The 16,869-nt window shown below is 33.8% G+C and overlaps 1 protein-coding gene across 1 annotated transcript; it reads left to right on the top strand.

Annotated features, from left to right (window-relative positions):
- Nucleotides 1-1,324: 1,324 nt before the first annotated feature.
- LOC25481941 (trafficking protein particle complex II-specific subunit 120 homolog) lies at nucleotides 1,325-9,139 on the top strand. Its single transcript, XM_013610363.3, has 10 exons — nucleotides 1,325-1,810; nucleotides 2,601-2,807; nucleotides 3,247-3,429; nucleotides 4,495-4,598; nucleotides 4,767-4,826; nucleotides 5,326-5,614; nucleotides 5,896-6,191; nucleotides 6,345-7,192; nucleotides 7,626-8,558; nucleotides 8,653-9,139. Exons 1-10 carry the CDS (start codon nucleotides 1,400-1,402, stop codon nucleotides 8,871-8,873), a joined length of 3,552 nt encoding a protein of 1,183 aa, XP_013465817.2. The 5' UTR covers nucleotides 1,325-1,399; the 3' UTR covers nucleotides 8,874-9,139.
- Nucleotides 9,140-16,869: the final 7,730 nt, after the last annotated feature.

Raw genomic sequence — 16,869 nt, 5'->3', positions numbered from 1 at the left:
ATTTCAATAGATTCAGTATTTTTAAAATTTTAAAATACTTTGCGGGTTTTTAAAATTTAAAGGAACACATATGGTTGGACATTTGATTAAAGAGTAACATAAAATTGATTCCTCGTAAATTTGTACAATAAATATGAAATAATTTATCTCTCGTATTATTTTGTCAAATACATCATTCTATAATTATTTTAGTTTGTAAATTTTCACGTTCGTTATCCGTTAACATTTTAAAGAGTTGAAGTGGGTAGTGATGTGAGATTTGAAGCTACCAAATTCACAATAATTGGCGCCCACTGCAGGGTAAGGGGATAAGTTTGTCAAGTGATCAATATGATCACCAAAGATTACATCTTGAAGGTGGAGACAAACATGGATCAACGAAAGTGTATGGAGGCATTTAAAGGTAAGGCGGTGTTGTCGGTCAACCTAGCACAATCAAAGAAGGTTAAGTACTTAAGTGGAAGATAGGATGTCATGACGGTGATGTCATGGCGGTAATGTTTGTTTCCAAAGGTCATGTTCCGTCTAGAGAGGCGGAGGTAGTAGTGCTCGTGTTCAACTTTAGAGGTGGATTTGCGAGGTGAAAGACATAGTGGAAGTACTCATTTGAAAGTTAAGATAAAAAAATCTCAGCTTAAGGTGGAGCTGATAACAGTGGAATGTTACAACTAAGAAGACTTTTGTGTTATGCTCTAATTGCGAGCAATGAAATTCTTCAAGATGACGGAATTGATCACACAGGAGAGCTGAAGAGGTTATGGTGTAAACATGTGGAACTGCCTAAAATTTCTAGTGTAGTTGGATGCAAGAATCTCTGAGAGTGCGAAATACAATATGAGGTAAAGGTGGAAACTTGTGGGACTATAAAGTGTAGTTAGATGCAAGGAGAAAAATCAAACTTGGGAGTTTGTCGAACAACCAAGAGTGGTTGTATGCACGTGAAAGTCCACGTGTGAATCAAGGTTCAAACGAGGATTTAGACTTTATTGCTTTTGTCTCGAATATCATTCAACGCAAGGTTAAAGAGCAAGTTGGTTAATAGTTAAATTGACATAACTATAACTTTAGGTCAATTGGATAATTATCGAGTTTTGACTCAAAATTTGATGTTTATGTTTAAGCAAAATTGCGGCACAAGGCCTCAAGATCGTGGCACGATTTTAGTTCTCAAGTTTGGAGTGTATCTTTGAAAATACTGTGGCACGTGAATTGTTGTGAATCGTCAAACAATTCGTTATTTGGTGAAACTCATTTTTGTTTTGACGTATTTTATGAACGTGAATAAATGAATATTTTATTTTGTAAAAAAAAAAAAAAGGAGATCTAGTTTGTATATGCCGGTGAGTGCGAGTGCAGTAAGAAAGACCAAAGTAACTAACCACTCCGGCGATCACGCAGAATGGAACCAGAAGTAAGCATAGAAGGCTCTTCAACAATCCAAATCGCCGTAATCCCAATAGGACAAATCCCACCACCACTCCTCCGCGACTATTACTCCCTCCTCCTCCCACTCCACACCATCCCTCTCTCCGCCATCAGCTCTTTCTACACCGAACACCAGAAATCCCCTTTCGCTCATCAACCTTGGGATTCCGGTTCTCTTCGCTTCAAATTCGTACTTGGCGGCGCTACTCCTAGTCCCTGGGAAGATTTTCAATCGCATCGGAAAACTCTTGCTGTTGTTGGCATTGTTCATTGTCCTTCTTCGTTGGATCTTAATGATGTTGTTGATCAGTTTGCCAGTTCGTGTAAATCTTATCCTTCTTCGCTTGTTGATCGTTGCTTTGCGTTTTACCCTAATGATTCTCAGGTAGTCACATTTTTTATTTGCATTTCAACTTTTTTTTGGTGATTAATTTCCCTAAGAAATGGATCCATAAAAGGAAATATTTCTTATAATTCTTATTTAATTTTTTATTTTTAGAAATTTCCGTTAGAAATTGTTATAATTAGAAACTTTATTAGGCTCACTTTGGTAAACAATAGCAAATAAGTGACGACTTTACTGATAAGCTAGCTGATTGCTGATAGAAAAATGCAGATTTAATTTTTATTTTATAAATTTAAAAATTCCGAACTTGAATCTGGGCCATTCGATCGAGTAAGACAGCTACTGGGCACACTAACTATGTGAATGTGGTGTTTCCCTTATTGAGGGTATGCTCGATCCTAGCGAATATGATAGCTGATTGAATATGTAATGTTAGGTAAAATTAGCGATCGAATTGACTTATAAACATGAAATGACATAAAATATATATCTTTAATTTATATTAATTTCTTTTAATTAAGGTGGCAGATGTAAAACCGAGCGAAAAATGATAAGTCATAGGTTTTAAGCTTTAAGCTACTTGAGTAAGCTTGACAAAAAAAGCTATAAGCTGCCGAGAAGATGAAGATTACCAAATGGGTGTATTTTAGTTATGTGAGCTTATAAGCTAGTAAAAATAAGTTATAAGCTCATGAAAAAAAGACGGTTACCAAATGAGTCTTTTTTAGTCATATGAGCTTATAAGCTTTAAATTGTAAGCTAGCTTATTGTGCTTGTCAAGCAGATCCTTGTAGGTTTTGTTTATTTATTGTTTTGTTTTTTGTTGTAGCTTGAGGATGGAAGTAAGAGAGGTGGAAATTTGAGGTTGTTTCCACCTGCGGATCGTGCAACGTTAGAGTTTCATTTGAATACTATGATGCAAGAAGTAGCTGCTTCGTTGCTAATGGAGTTTGAGAAGTGGGTACTTCAAGCAGAATCTTCTGGAACTATTCTCAAGACACCTTTGGATTCTCAAGCTAGTCTCAGCTCAGAGGAGGTGTTCATGTTTTAGGTGTCATGAATCATGATTATTATTGTTGTTTTTATTTTTATATCTTGGCGGTGTTATGTGTTATAATGTGGATTTTGATTTTTGGTTTTGTGTTCTTGGCTCTGTTTGGATAAACAGCTCAATTAAGAGCTGATAGTATAATAGCTTATCATCTACGTACTTATGCATAAGCTATTTCCATAACAGAAGATAAAATAATTTCAAATTGTTTTAATATAAGCTGTTTTCATAAGCCATTTTGAAGAGCTTCTAAAAATAAGCTTAAAACAAATTATGGACATGCCATAAGGTGTTTTTTATAAGTTGTTCCAAACAGTCTCTCAAATTCTTATGTTGATATGTTCAGCTCAAATAAGCCAAGTCAAACAGGCCTTGTTGTGAAGTTCAATTTGATTGATCTTTTGTGTGTTTGTGTGGAATGCAGGTTATCAAGGCCAAAAAACGGAGACTTGGGCGTGCTCAGAAGACGATTGGTGATTACTGCTTGCTGGCAGGTTCTCCTGTTGATGCTAATCTTCATTATTCTACTGCATTAGAACTTGGCAGGTTGACTGGGGATTACTTCTGGTATGCTGGTGCATTGGAGGGCAGTGTTTGTGCCTTGCTGGTATTTTTTTTTCCTCTTCTTTTCATGCTTTCATTCTGAGTTAGATTTAAAATTGAATAGTGTTTTTTAAAAAAAAAATAATAATTAAAGATTGTGGACTGTATGGCTAGGCAATCCACATGCGTTGTGTTTTTCATTGGAACCGGTGAAGTAATGTGAGGGTACATAAAAAATTCTCTTCATTATGGGTTTTGTGAACCCTATCTCTGATTGCATCCAAAGTGTGTGTTTGGTTTGGATTCATGGTAGAGAGTTTTTTTTCCTCTATTGTCAAATGTGGTTTTAGTAAATATCCAGATCTGTGGTGTGGTTACTCACAATCAAGATTGGTCTTGCTTGCAAACTTTGGTCAAACTCAAATTTGACTAAATCAGTTTTATAAAATTATGTTCATTCTAAACCACGATTGTAAAATCCTTACCCAAATATAACACTAAACACTGCTTTTGTGTGGTGATTAGTTTTGCATTTTGAAAATGGAAGGGATTGAGACATGCAGCCGTAGTGGTTTTTTATGTGTCTACTGTTAACTGCTTTTTCAAGTGCTTAATTGTTTTTTTATTTGCAGACAACGTATGAACAATTACTTACTTTGTATATAATTTATTCAGAAAGCATGAACTAGCAGACTAGAGTATCGACAATTTAAGGCTCCAATGTCTAAAATCTTTATCATCTAATTTGTGCTCCAATTAAGCTAGATTCTGGTTCTTAGAAGGGAAAGAAGATATGTTCATACGGCTCTCAAATGAATCTTGTCTTCGTTTTTACTCAAGAATTCAAGGGCATGAGGTTTAGGCGGAAATTAGTTGACTTGGAAATGCTGCATGTCATAAATAATTTGGTTATTGATTCAATTTATAGACAGTTTTCTGGCATTGCATGGTATCTGCAGTATAAATATTGTAGTATATTTCTATAAATTGAGAGTAGTGAGAGGCAGTGCACATGGCATAGGAGTATAGATATGTCATATGACGACCATGATTGTCCTGTAAAATGAACACGCTCTTGTCTACATTCACATTTAGTGTTATTTATTTCTTTTCATTTTTTTGGTTTCAGATTGACCGTATGGGCCAGAAAGATTCAGTCTTGGAGGATGAAGTTAGATATCGTTATAATAGTGTCATCTTGCATTACAAGAAGTCACAAGACAATACTCAGCGGTAAGAAGTTATCCTTTGAGGTTTGAGCCTTCATTAACTGATTTCTCTGATGCCTATCGCTTAACTGTGCTTTCCCTAGTTATATTACTCAATCTTTATTTACCCGTCATGCTGATTATTCCGATTTCTATTTTTTTAATTCTTGGTGTGTTTATTTCTTTTGTGCAGAGTTTCCCCCATAACTTTTGAACTTGAAGCTACTTTGAAATTAGCAAGGTTCCTTTGCAGGTACATTATTTGATGTGCCTTACAATGTGATAAATGTGCTATGTTGATGGCCATTATGAATACGTAATTCAATTAGCTTGAGTATTCTGAGAAGTATCTAAGCATTTGAGTACCCTCCCTTAAAAGCTAGCTATCAAGGGGGGAGAACCAAGTCACTTAAATTCTCTACTGAGCATCCCACAGTACTAAATGTGAAACCTGGGCACCCCACAGGACCCAAGTTTCTATCATCTTGAATACACGCACCGTGGCGAGCTATTATGAATTTTGCATTTCAATTGTTTGACTTCTTGAAGTTAGATCAGCATTTCAATTGAATGATGCTTCATCAATTTTTAAATTTCATGCTCCTGTTTACTCAAAACAGTTGGTGTTATACATATGAGATTTAGAATATCTATACTAGTTTGTTATCAAGAGGAATTTAGGTGTAGCAAGCAATATGTTTCACTTTTTATTATTTTAAAACCAATTTTGGCTGAATTCTCTCAATCAACAGGCGAGAGCTGGCCAAGGAGGTGGTGGAGTTGTTAACCACAGCTGCAGATGGTGCTAAATCTTTAATTGATGCAAGTGATAGACTCATATTATACATTGAAATAGCTCGTTTGTATGGTAGTCTTGGATACCAGAGGAAAGCTGCTTTCTTTTCGAGGCAGGTTGCTCAGTTATATTTGCAGCAAGATAATAGGCTGGCTGCAATTAGTGCTATGCAAGTTTTGGCAATGACCACAAAAGCTTATCATGTTCAAAGTAGATCATCAGTTTCCGATCATTCTATCCATACTGTGAGTATACACACATCACCCATCAAAACTCCTTATTTCTTTGGATACTCGAAACACCTATGGCCTTGCTTCTGTTACTTTAAAAATATAACTATTTTATGTATTGGAGAGAAAATTTTGATTGATTTGTCATACATTTTTTTAAACTAGAAATTATTACTTCCTATGATAGTAAACTGTTGCTGCTTATCTCTTATTTGCTTTTGGAAACATCTCTTATTTTGCTTCGCTAAAAGATTTCCAGTTATAAAAATGTAATTTAAACCGTTGCTTCTTCACAGAAGGGAATTGGATCTGATAAACCTGATGGTGGGAAAATATATCACCAATCAGTTGTCTCATTGTTTGAGTCTCAATGGAGTACCATCCAGATGGTTGTATTAAGAGAAATTCTGCTCTCTGCAGTTCGTGCTGGAGATCCTCTTACTGCATGGAGTGCAGCGGCACGACTACTTAGGTCGTACTATCCTCTAATAACTCCTGCTGGGCAGAATGGCCTTGCTAATGCACTTTCAAATTCGTCTGAGAGGCTACCACCAGGGACTCGTTGTGCCGATCCCGCCTTACCTTTTATAAGGTATTTACCGGGTCAAAAAAAAATTCCCGCAATTCATCATGACCAAGTCATATCCCTTCATCTTCCCTTTCGAGTCAAGTTTTTCAAATGCTAATTTGGTCAATTACATTAATTTTGGAGAGCTAATACAAGAAACAATTTAAATATTTTCAGGGTGCATTCCTTTCCTGTCCACCCCACACAAATGGACATCGTTAAACGTAATCCTGCTAGAGAAGACTGGTGGGTGGGTTCTGCTCCTTCAGGCCCTTTCATTTACACGCCATTCAGTAAAGGAGATCCAAATAATATCAAGAAGCAAGAGCTTGTTTGGATTGTTGGAGAGCCGATCCAGGTTTTAGTGGAATTGGCAAACCCATGTGGCTTTGATTTAAGAGTCGATAGCATATATCTGTCTGTGCATTCAGGAAATTTTGATGCTTTTCCTGTGAGCATAAGCCTTCTACCAAATTCTTCAAAAGTGATTACCTTATCTGGCATTCCAACATCAGTGGGGCCAGTTACAATTCCTGGGTGCATTGTTCATTGTTTTGGTGTTATTACTGAACACCTGTTTAAAGAGGTTGACAATCTGCTTCTTGGGGCCGCACAAGGGCTTGTCCTTTCTGACCCTTTCCGTTGTTGTGGATCTCCAAAGTTGAAGAATGTATCTGTTCCAAGTATTTCTGTAGTACCACCACTTCCATTGCTGATATCACATGTTGTTGGAGGTGATGGGGCCATCATTTTGTACGAAGGCGAAATTCGCGATGTGTGGATAAATCTGGCTAATGCAGGCACAGTTCCAATTGAGCAGGCGCATATTTCACTGTCAGGGAAAAATCAAGATTCTGTAATTACATATTCTTCTGAAACATTAAAATCTCACCTCCCTCTAAAGCCTGGAGCAGAAGTTACATTCCCTGTGACTTTGCGAGCCTGGCAGGTTGGTGTGGCAGATGCTGATAGTACGAGGCACTCCAAAGATGCAAGTTGCCCATCGCTATTGATACACTACGCCGGTACTGTCTTCAAGACATCAGTATTTTCTTGCTTTGATGATGAATTTAGAAGTTCAGTCTGCAGGCCTTACATTGGAATACATTCAGATCAAAACTTTTTGTGGATTCGAATATTTTATTCATTTTTCTTGTGCAGTTATTTGCCCCCATTTCAGTTTTTCCATGTTTCCTCTACCCCTTTTGTTAGATCAGTGTCATTGTTCTCTTGCATTTAGTCATGTCCCATCATAAATAGTTGAAACATGTCTATTTGACAAGGTTCCTTATGCAGCTCCCATCTTATGGCACATTGGCATTCTCTATACTTGCAATATCATGCATTTATTGATTTATGTCATTTGGTGGTTTCATGTGCTCCTGTGCTGAGGACCGTTACTAACTTGTGCGTGTTATTTTATATGTTGTACTAAGGCTCTTTCCACGTTTATTTCAGGTCCACTGAAAACCTCTGAAGATCCAAATGCTGTATCCCCCGGTAGACGCCTCGTTGTTCCCCTTCAGATTTGTGTTTTGCAGGGTTTGTCTTTTGTGAAGGCTCAGCTGCTTTCAATGGAATTTCCTGCTCATGTTAGTGAAAATCTTCCTAAGTTGGACGATGTGAATAATAGTTCCAATGGAGGACATGTTAACTCAGTGGACAGATTGGTCAAAATAGATCCTTTCAGAGGAAGCTGGGGACTGCGTTTTCTTGAACTTGAGCTGTCTAATCCAACTGACGTTGTATTTGAAATCAATGTCTCTGTCAAACTGGAGAACAACAGTAACGAGGACAATCATTTAGCTGATCGGGATTCTACAGAATACGGCTATCCTAAAACAAGAATTGATAGAGATTGCTCAGCAAGGGTTCTTGTGCCTCTTGAGCATTTTAAATTACCCGTTCTTGACGATTCCTTTTTATCGAAGGACACTCAGACAGATGGGATTGGTGGAGGAAGAAATTCATCATTCTCTGAAAAGAACAGCAAAGCCGAACTCAATGCTTGCATCAAGAACCTTGTATCTAGGATTAAGGTTCAATGGCACTCAGGACGCAATAGCTCTGGAGAGTTAAATATCAAGGATGCTATCCAGGCTGCTCTACAGACATCAGTCATGGATGTGTTGCTGCCAGATCCACTGACATTTGGCTTCAAGCTTGTTAAAGATGGATCTGATTCAGATAATATTGATCCGGTTAAAGAATCTGATTTACCTGAATCCCCTGCTTCCAAAAGTTCTGTGCTTGCACATGAAATGACACCAATGGTGGTTGTGGTCCGTAATAACACAAAGGATATGATCAAAATGAATCTTAATATTACATGCAGAGATGTAGCTGGGGAAAACTGTGTAGACGGTACCAAATCAACTGTTCTGTGGACCGGTAATATTCAATTTTTGTTTGCTTTCTATTATTTTAAGGCATTCATATGGCTTTCTAACATTGTATTGTCTTGCGAAAATCAATTCTTTTTTAGGTGTCCTGAGTGAAGTTACCATTGAAATTCCCCCACTTCAACAAATCAAACATTCTTTTTGCCTGCATTTCCTTGTCCCAGGAGAGTATACACTACTTGCCGCAGCAGTGATCGATGATGCAAATGACATCCTTCGGGCTCGTGCTAGGGCAACTTCATCTGCTGAGCCAATTTTTTGTCGTGGACCACCATACCACCTTCGTGTCCTTGGGAATACATGACAAATTTTCTCCTTAAATGTTATGTTATCATTGTATGCTAAAATGTGTAGATTTCATTGGATTATTTAAAGTGATGCAGTTATGTTACACGCGGGAATGCTCCTTGGGCTCTTGTGGTTGAAACTTGGAAGTTTACTTTCCAATTTAAGAATTCAACAGAAGAAATAACTTGGGGAGTTTTGTCTGTAAATCATGTGGGATTGTACTATGATGAGACAGTGGTTTTGAAATTTTTTTATTTTTGGACTACTAATGTTTGTTCCTGATACAATTTTTTTATTTTTTTTAAATATCATAATTTTATTTATAATCCACCTCAAGAAAGCACAAGATGCACCAAATTTCAGTTTATATTGTAAGTTAGATAATCCTGCTTTCATTGTCTCAAAGGTATCAAATTAAACTATTAAAAGCAAGATTTTAAATCACAAGGAGTTAAAGCTCTCCTTTTAAACATGAACACTTCACCTTTAACAAGTTTGAACTGAATTTCTTACAAGATTTAATCCTAGCATCTGCTATAAAACAACGACGTTGAACAAAGTTTAGATGTTAATGTTGTGACAATGCCACATCCCAAGGGTTTGGATACAGATTATGATGTCAGTTACTTTAGTTTCTCTTTTCAAGAATAAATTAATTGTTTTTCGTTACAAGCAATTTGCAAGATATGTAATTATCAGATTATTATTCGACTAACAAGAAGGCTTAATTAGGTTGCATAGTTTAAACACCATTCATAATAAGCTTGAACATGTCGTCTCTTTCATCCTTGTAAAATATGAACATACTTCATTTATTTTTTCAGAGTAGCATCGGTGACAAACTTTAGTTCTTCATCGTTTTGTTGTTTTCAGTTCTATGTTCTTCATTACAAGTGGAAAGCCGTAGAGTCTTTATCATCATTCACAAAGAATATTTTGTAATTTGAAAACAATAAAATTACACACCAACTAGAAAACATTCGTATTTTGTAATAGTGCAAGCAAAGACTTTTTAAGGTTTTGATTTGATTTTACTATCTATTAAGTTGAATTATCAATTGCTTTCTTAGTTGTTGATCATTACTTCGAAGAAGTATAATTATCATTGTGATTTGACCCGGGATGTTCTTAGGTGACGCATTGTAAGGTGAGGGAAAAATTTATAACTAAGCGAAATCAAAAGCAACTAATTAGACATGTTTTGCTTCTTCAAAAAAAATAAAAATTAGACATGCTTTCCATTTCAATAATGTGACATATATAAGAGACAATTTTATGTTCTTTGTGACTGAAATTACGAACAAGATTCAGTCTCCATCATCACTCACCAAACAATTTGAAAATTGTATTTTAAAACACAACTTTTTTTTTGGTGGTGATATTTTAAAACAACTAACACCGTTGAAGTTTGCCATAGAAAAGAAATTGTTATTTTAATTAGTAATAATATTTTCTATTTTATTTCTCCCACTCTCATATTGTTGCGCTTAATTTATTCATGAAAATGCTTTATATCCAAGAATTAATTTCCCAACCTTGTAACAAACATAAGAACCCTTTTTTGTAACTTCCATATACCAAAAAATGATTTTTACAACCATGAAACAAACACTCTCTAACTTCTTAGAATTCACGTTCGAATTTCAGCAAGAATATCAACTCTACCGTGTATCCAAACATACCAAAACAAGTCAAATTTTTAAAACTAAATCAACATTTGTTTAAAATATAAAAAGTTATGCATGCATTGAATCATATGTGAAAACAATGGGATCGTAGTGTCAGATATCATACACATGTGAGAGAAAGAGAACATAGTTAAGTTCATGAGGTAAATGCTCGTTAAAAAACATCTTGATTGGTAAAAGATAGTATGGTTCGGTGTGTACACAATAATCCTACTTGTAGAGTAAGGGTGCACTAACTAATAAAGTAACTGACCCGTATCTACTCCTAACTAACCAACTGATTCTAATAACTTTAAGGCTAAATATCTGCGCGGTCTATCAAATTAAATGTTTATAACAATTTAGTCGTTTAAATTTTTTTGTTATAAATGAGTCTTTTAGTTTTTTTTATTTATAAATTGGTCATTTAAGTCATAGAATATTTACGCCGTCACTCATTGTTTCAACCGACTTTGTTAAAAAATATTTATAAATCATTTAACATTGAGGTGATAGATCCAAAAATGCTTATGACATCAAACATTATTACACATATTTTCTTCTACTTGTTCTTGAATTTGAGCCTAATTGTTCACATTAAAATTTCATCAACAATATTATAAATCAAGTAATCAATCACTTTTGTTTTAAATCAAGACCGAATAAACATCTATAAACCTTAGTTTTGAGAGCGGTGAATTTGGACGTACAAAGTTAACATCAAACATCCACATACCGAGTTTGATGAAAATAGGATAATGACGTAGATATTTTATGACTTAAAAGACATTTATAAAAATAGAAAAACTAAAAGGACTAATTAGGACTAAAAAGACATAGAAGAAAATCAAACATAAAACATCCAGAAACAATACACTTTAAGGTTTCAAGTCAACATCTCCAGAACAAATCCAAATGAGTTTTGAAAATAAAAATAAAAACTATCTTAAGATCATAAAAATAAAAATATTTTTGAAACTATCATGATAAAGTAAGATTATAATAACATGTCACTTATTTCATAATAAATATTTTATGTTTATATTTTTAACATCTGACATGTGAGGTTAAATGTCGTTTTAGTGAAAAGGAGACCTTGGTTTGGTCGTAGAGGAATATGGCATTGGAAATTAGGTCACCAATTCAGCACTCTCTAGATGTTAAGGTTGGGATAAGGGAAACATTGTATTTTTACCTAAGCAACTGACATAATGAAAGTGACCCAAAAGATTTTGAGGAAATAATACAGTACTACGTACTCATGCAAACAATTGAAAAATTAATGTATGTCCAATTGACCCAACCTATGCCTGGCTAGTAAATAGTATAGCATAATTCCTCAACTATACAGTGCTTTCCTCAACAATCAATTTCTGACCTATTCTATTTTCTATCTTCTTCTATATAAAGGTTAAAGTTTTCACCTTAAATTCACATTGGCGTCTCTCCAAATTTAGCTTAGAGTTATCTCTAATAATGAAATTTAAAGAATTATATATAACTGGGGAAACATGCATGTGTGAACTTGATTGAGGTTTCACCACTTGTGGGTTTAGGGGTTGGTGCTTTTATGGTAGGATAGGCAGTCCTAAAAGTTGTGTCAGACAAAGTGGTCAAACATGAGAAAACGTGTTCCGACAATCAACATGCTTTTATGCCATTTTCTTTTGACACTTTCAGCTTCCTAGCATCAGAGGTTGTTGACCTTCTACATAAAGTCCAAAGGGTTATGCAAATCAATGTTATGTCTCTTAGGTCCATAAATGTTGTGTTTACGATGATTGATTTTACCATCCAAAAAGGTTTAGCGGCGCAGCTTGTTACCCGTTTCCCTCGTATTTATTTATGTGTAAGTAATATTTAGTAAATATGATATTTAAACATCAAAATACATATATTGCCACTGCAAAAGCCATAATGGTTGAAACCGGTTTCACATGTATACTATATCTTATTCATATACACTAATATGTCCATGGATAGTCGTCAAGAATCTTATATATTTTTGTTATTATTTTTCTCTAAATATAATAAGAGACGATCCATTGGCAGCTATGCCAATATACTTTCCTTGTCGTAGTGTATAAAACAAGAACCAGATTTTATCAACAAGAAAAAAAGATATAGTACAAGAATATGGAAAGTGACATGCCAATGTTTTTATTCATTTTTTTATTCATGACATGCCAATGTTCTTTCACGGCATTGAATTGCCAAATTTATGCTTATTCACAATTTTTTACCATGCATAATGACCTACCAAAAGCTCTTTAATTTCAATAATGAATGTTAACATTCTTTCAGGGAAACTAATGTTAATTTTTTTATTAGTACTCATATGACAAGAGTTGGAATCAGCTCATATAAATCAATTTTATATATTTTACTGTTAAAAAAAAAAAGCTTCATATAAATCAAAGGCAAGAATGCCTACCATAGGTTTTGAATAAGTGAATCCTTAGCTTAGCTCCAAGAAATTGTTGGGTGCTGAAATTTTGACTTCATGAATTTGGAATTAAAACATAAACTTAAAATATGAATGATATGGATGAAGTTGATAGTTCTCTTCGACATTGTGTGATATATAATTTTCCTAATAAAAAAATTTATTGATAAATGAAATGAACCATCTAAACCTCATTCGACGACTACCGTTAGCTGACTTGATGAAAGTGTGATTTTTTTATTTCACGAAAGTTAAATCCCTATATTGCCCTTTCAATCCACACAAGACGGTCCTACAACTCAATCAATTTCTTCACCAATTTTCTCTCAATATCTCATATTAGCTAGGAGATATATCCTTGTAAGTTGTAACGTTCATTGTATTTGATTCTCTGACTTCTGAGTTTCCATAATGAATTATAATCAACAACCAACCAAGCATATATATAAAAAGTGAAGCATATTGGTGTGACAATACATAGAAGAACACATATAGAACAAGAGAACGTTAAAATGGCCGTAGTTTCTTATCAACTAAAACAGTAAAAAGTAAATCTTTTAAATAAAGAAAATAAAACAGAGAACCATATGAACTATACATATCCATGATACCTAAGCATGCATGTTCCTAAAATTTCAAAATAAATGCTGTTTTTCCTCATATATCATGTCACCTACATTGCCTTGGTGGGGGCACATGTACCTTTAACGTATTTGGTTTAATTTGTTTTTGTTGTGTAGCTTCATATCCACATGTCTTTGCTTTCTCACACCCCCTCTTGTTGAAATGTGGGGTGTGCTCGTAATTCCTTATAGTAGGAGTCTAGTAGAGGAAACTTTGTCAATGTTTCACCAATTTAGTTCATAACGTGTTTTTCAATTTACTTTGAAATTTTATTTTTTGAAATTGCCCGATTGAGACTAATGTTATTATGAATTTTAAATTAGTTTTTTATGTTTGTAATTTCATAGATTAAATCGAAAAAATCATATAGTTTCATTGACTAAGTTGGTAGTTTAGTCCAAATTTATTCCTATATACGTTCTTCACCATGGTATAAAAAAGTAGGGGTGAGGTCACAAGATAGTAGAGTTAAGTGGTCCAGGGAAGGAAACGAAATAAGTGCTTGATAATAAGTGCTTTTGTGGTCCTAGAGTTGTGGAAAGCCTAATTTGGAGGCAACTGAAGATTAGATGGGGGCAAAAGTGGTGGGGAGAAAGAAGAAGCAAGGGGAGAGGGAGATGGGTTTTTGTTGATTTTGATTTTTCAGCCTCTAACACCAAACCAAAAAATTAATTAATTTGTTGATTTGAAATGAAATGACATGCTATGACTTTTTTCACTCTAATAAATTTAGATTGAAGAAAAATTTGAAAAATTCTTTGGAATTTTAGAGTTTTGTTGGGTGGGAGTATTATGTAGATAAAATCACTTCAAAATTTAAATTCAGTTTTAAAACAATTGAAGATAAAATAATGATATGATATCTAATAACATGGTAAGGTCTCAAATTTGAATATTTAATCACGAATTTAATTAGTATATACTGTCAATGTACAATTATTTTGCACATGCATTGATGTGTTATCACGTCAATTAATGAATATGAAATCATATGAATTATTATAGTATTTATTAATTGATGTGGCAACACATCATTAAACGCGTACGTAAAATAATTGCGCATTCACAATATATATTGATTAAACTCTTTATCTCTTATGAACTTATTAGTTAAATCTTTTTTTTAACCCTCAAATTTTTAGGAGAATGAAGTCTTAGCAATCTAAAGTTCGACTCATCATAATTTCAAATCAGATTATCCCGAATGACTAGTCATAGAGGAATTTTAGTCAAGTCTTTGTGAATGAAAAATATATATATTGAATTTTTTTTTATTTTTTTTTGTATTCTTAAGGTGTGTTTGATTTGCTAAACAGTATGTACCGGACAGAACATCACAAGACAGAAAGACAACACATGACAGACTTTTATAGTATTGAATAATTTTTGGTTTTATATGATTTTTGTTGACAAAAATCTATTTTTGTATTTTAGATAATTTGTACTTGAGACAAAAAATTGTGTTGTGGTTTAGTGAGGGATATAAAATTTTGTTTTTGTTTTGTCCCTTGCCTCTAGTTTATCATGTCGCATAAACAATTTTACAAATTAAACACCATACAACTTGAGTTGTCTTTCACTTTTTAACGAACGATCAAACGCACCGTTAAGATACAAAACGATACAAGAACACCATAAATTCAACCCCAAAACCTTAGTCCTTCTATTATAAAAAACAAACATATATACATGCACATCATTCTTAACCTTCCGTGCCGAATTCTTCGCTCCATAATTGTTCTATGGATAATATACCATTTTGCTTTTGATCTGAACAATCATTTTCAACGACAACAAAGTGAAACTTCGTAAAGCATATTCACCTAAATAAATGGATACAAAAACAAGAATGAAAGACTTTTATATAAAACGTTAAATTAAATTTGGATAGAACCAATTCAAAGAAGTACATTCTAATCTGGATAAGGTAATCATATTGTGCCATTATCACGCGTAAAAACTTGAATGAGACACTTCCAAAAACTCTACTGTCCAATCTAAGCACAAGCTTTGGAAAATAAGGGTTCTTTCAAACAGTGTAAGTTTTAAAGTTTGTGATTGCAACTGTTTGAATGTCCAAGTCTTTTGCAATCTATGATCTATACACAAACCCTTGACCCTAAAATTTAGTGGTAGGAATAAAAAGTAATGCGTGTTGTTTATGCTTGGATGATACCAACTCTAAATTATTGGTTTGGTGTTAGGATATTGGGATCGAGTTTGATTGGTTTGGTTTGGACACACATGGAGAAAAATGAATCAATTTATTAGTGGTCATTGATTTGGTGCTTAAACTCTTAAACGCTATTACGTACATTTTCATGTAATTATGTATAATATAATTAACTAAGTTGATTTGAACATAGTTCGAGAGTGGATTCGACAATTAGTTTGTTCGAACTTCGTTCATGCATCAAATGAGATGATTTTGAGACAAAAATTAAGTTCGTTAACTAAAGAAATTATAATGTTTTAAAAAATATATTATTTTTATTCCTACCATGATAATTTGCACAAAAACCATGTTGGTGGAATGAATATGATTTTTTATTTATTGAATTAACGATATTTATTCATTTAAATTGATACGATACATCGATTGAAAACAAACAAAATTTAAAATCATAAAGGATAAGTCAACAAACAAACTCAAAACATTCAAGTTAATAACATATAATGACAAATTGTATACAAATATGACAAAAATAAAGTGTCTAAAATGTCCATGTCTTCATATAAGTAGAGAGTGCTCAAAAGTGAATGTTGCTAACATTTCTCATATTTTTAATTATTATTTTTTAAACAACCAATTTTAAATTGAGGAACCAAGTCAAACTTATAGCTTCACTCCTTAACTCTCTCACTTTAGTCACCAAGTTAACCTTATAACTCTCTGAAGACATTTTTGGCTCACAACACCTTTATGATTCAGCTCCTTAACTCTCCCATTCCAGCCACCAAATCAACCTTATAACTCCCTATATGATCTAATTGCTAGTTAATTGTGTTTGTGAAAGCTATATTTTTACGTAACGATTTTGTGTATTGAGTGTATTTTGTGAGTGGTGATTGGTTTTGTGTCTTAACTAGTAAATTATCGATTTAAAAGTATAAAGTTCTACATATTTTAACTTTTGAATTATGTAATTAAAGTCAACAAGTTGAATCGAGTTGTTTAAAAATGTAAATTGAGTTGAGTTTTAAGTTTAACCTAATCTTATCGAATTAGGGGAAAGCTAAACCAAGTTCAGACTCATTTCTAATCTTATACGCTA

The sequence above is a fragment of the Medicago truncatula genome, chromosome 1, assembly GCF_003473485.1.
Source record: "Medicago truncatula cultivar Jemalong A17 chromosome 1, MtrunA17r5.0-ANR, whole genome shotgun sequence".
Taxonomy (NCBI): Eukaryota; Viridiplantae; Streptophyta; class Magnoliopsida; order Fabales; family Fabaceae; genus Medicago; species Medicago truncatula.
The sequence above is the reverse complement of the archived record's forward strand: the minus strand, read 5'-3'. Positions and strand labels throughout refer to the sequence as shown.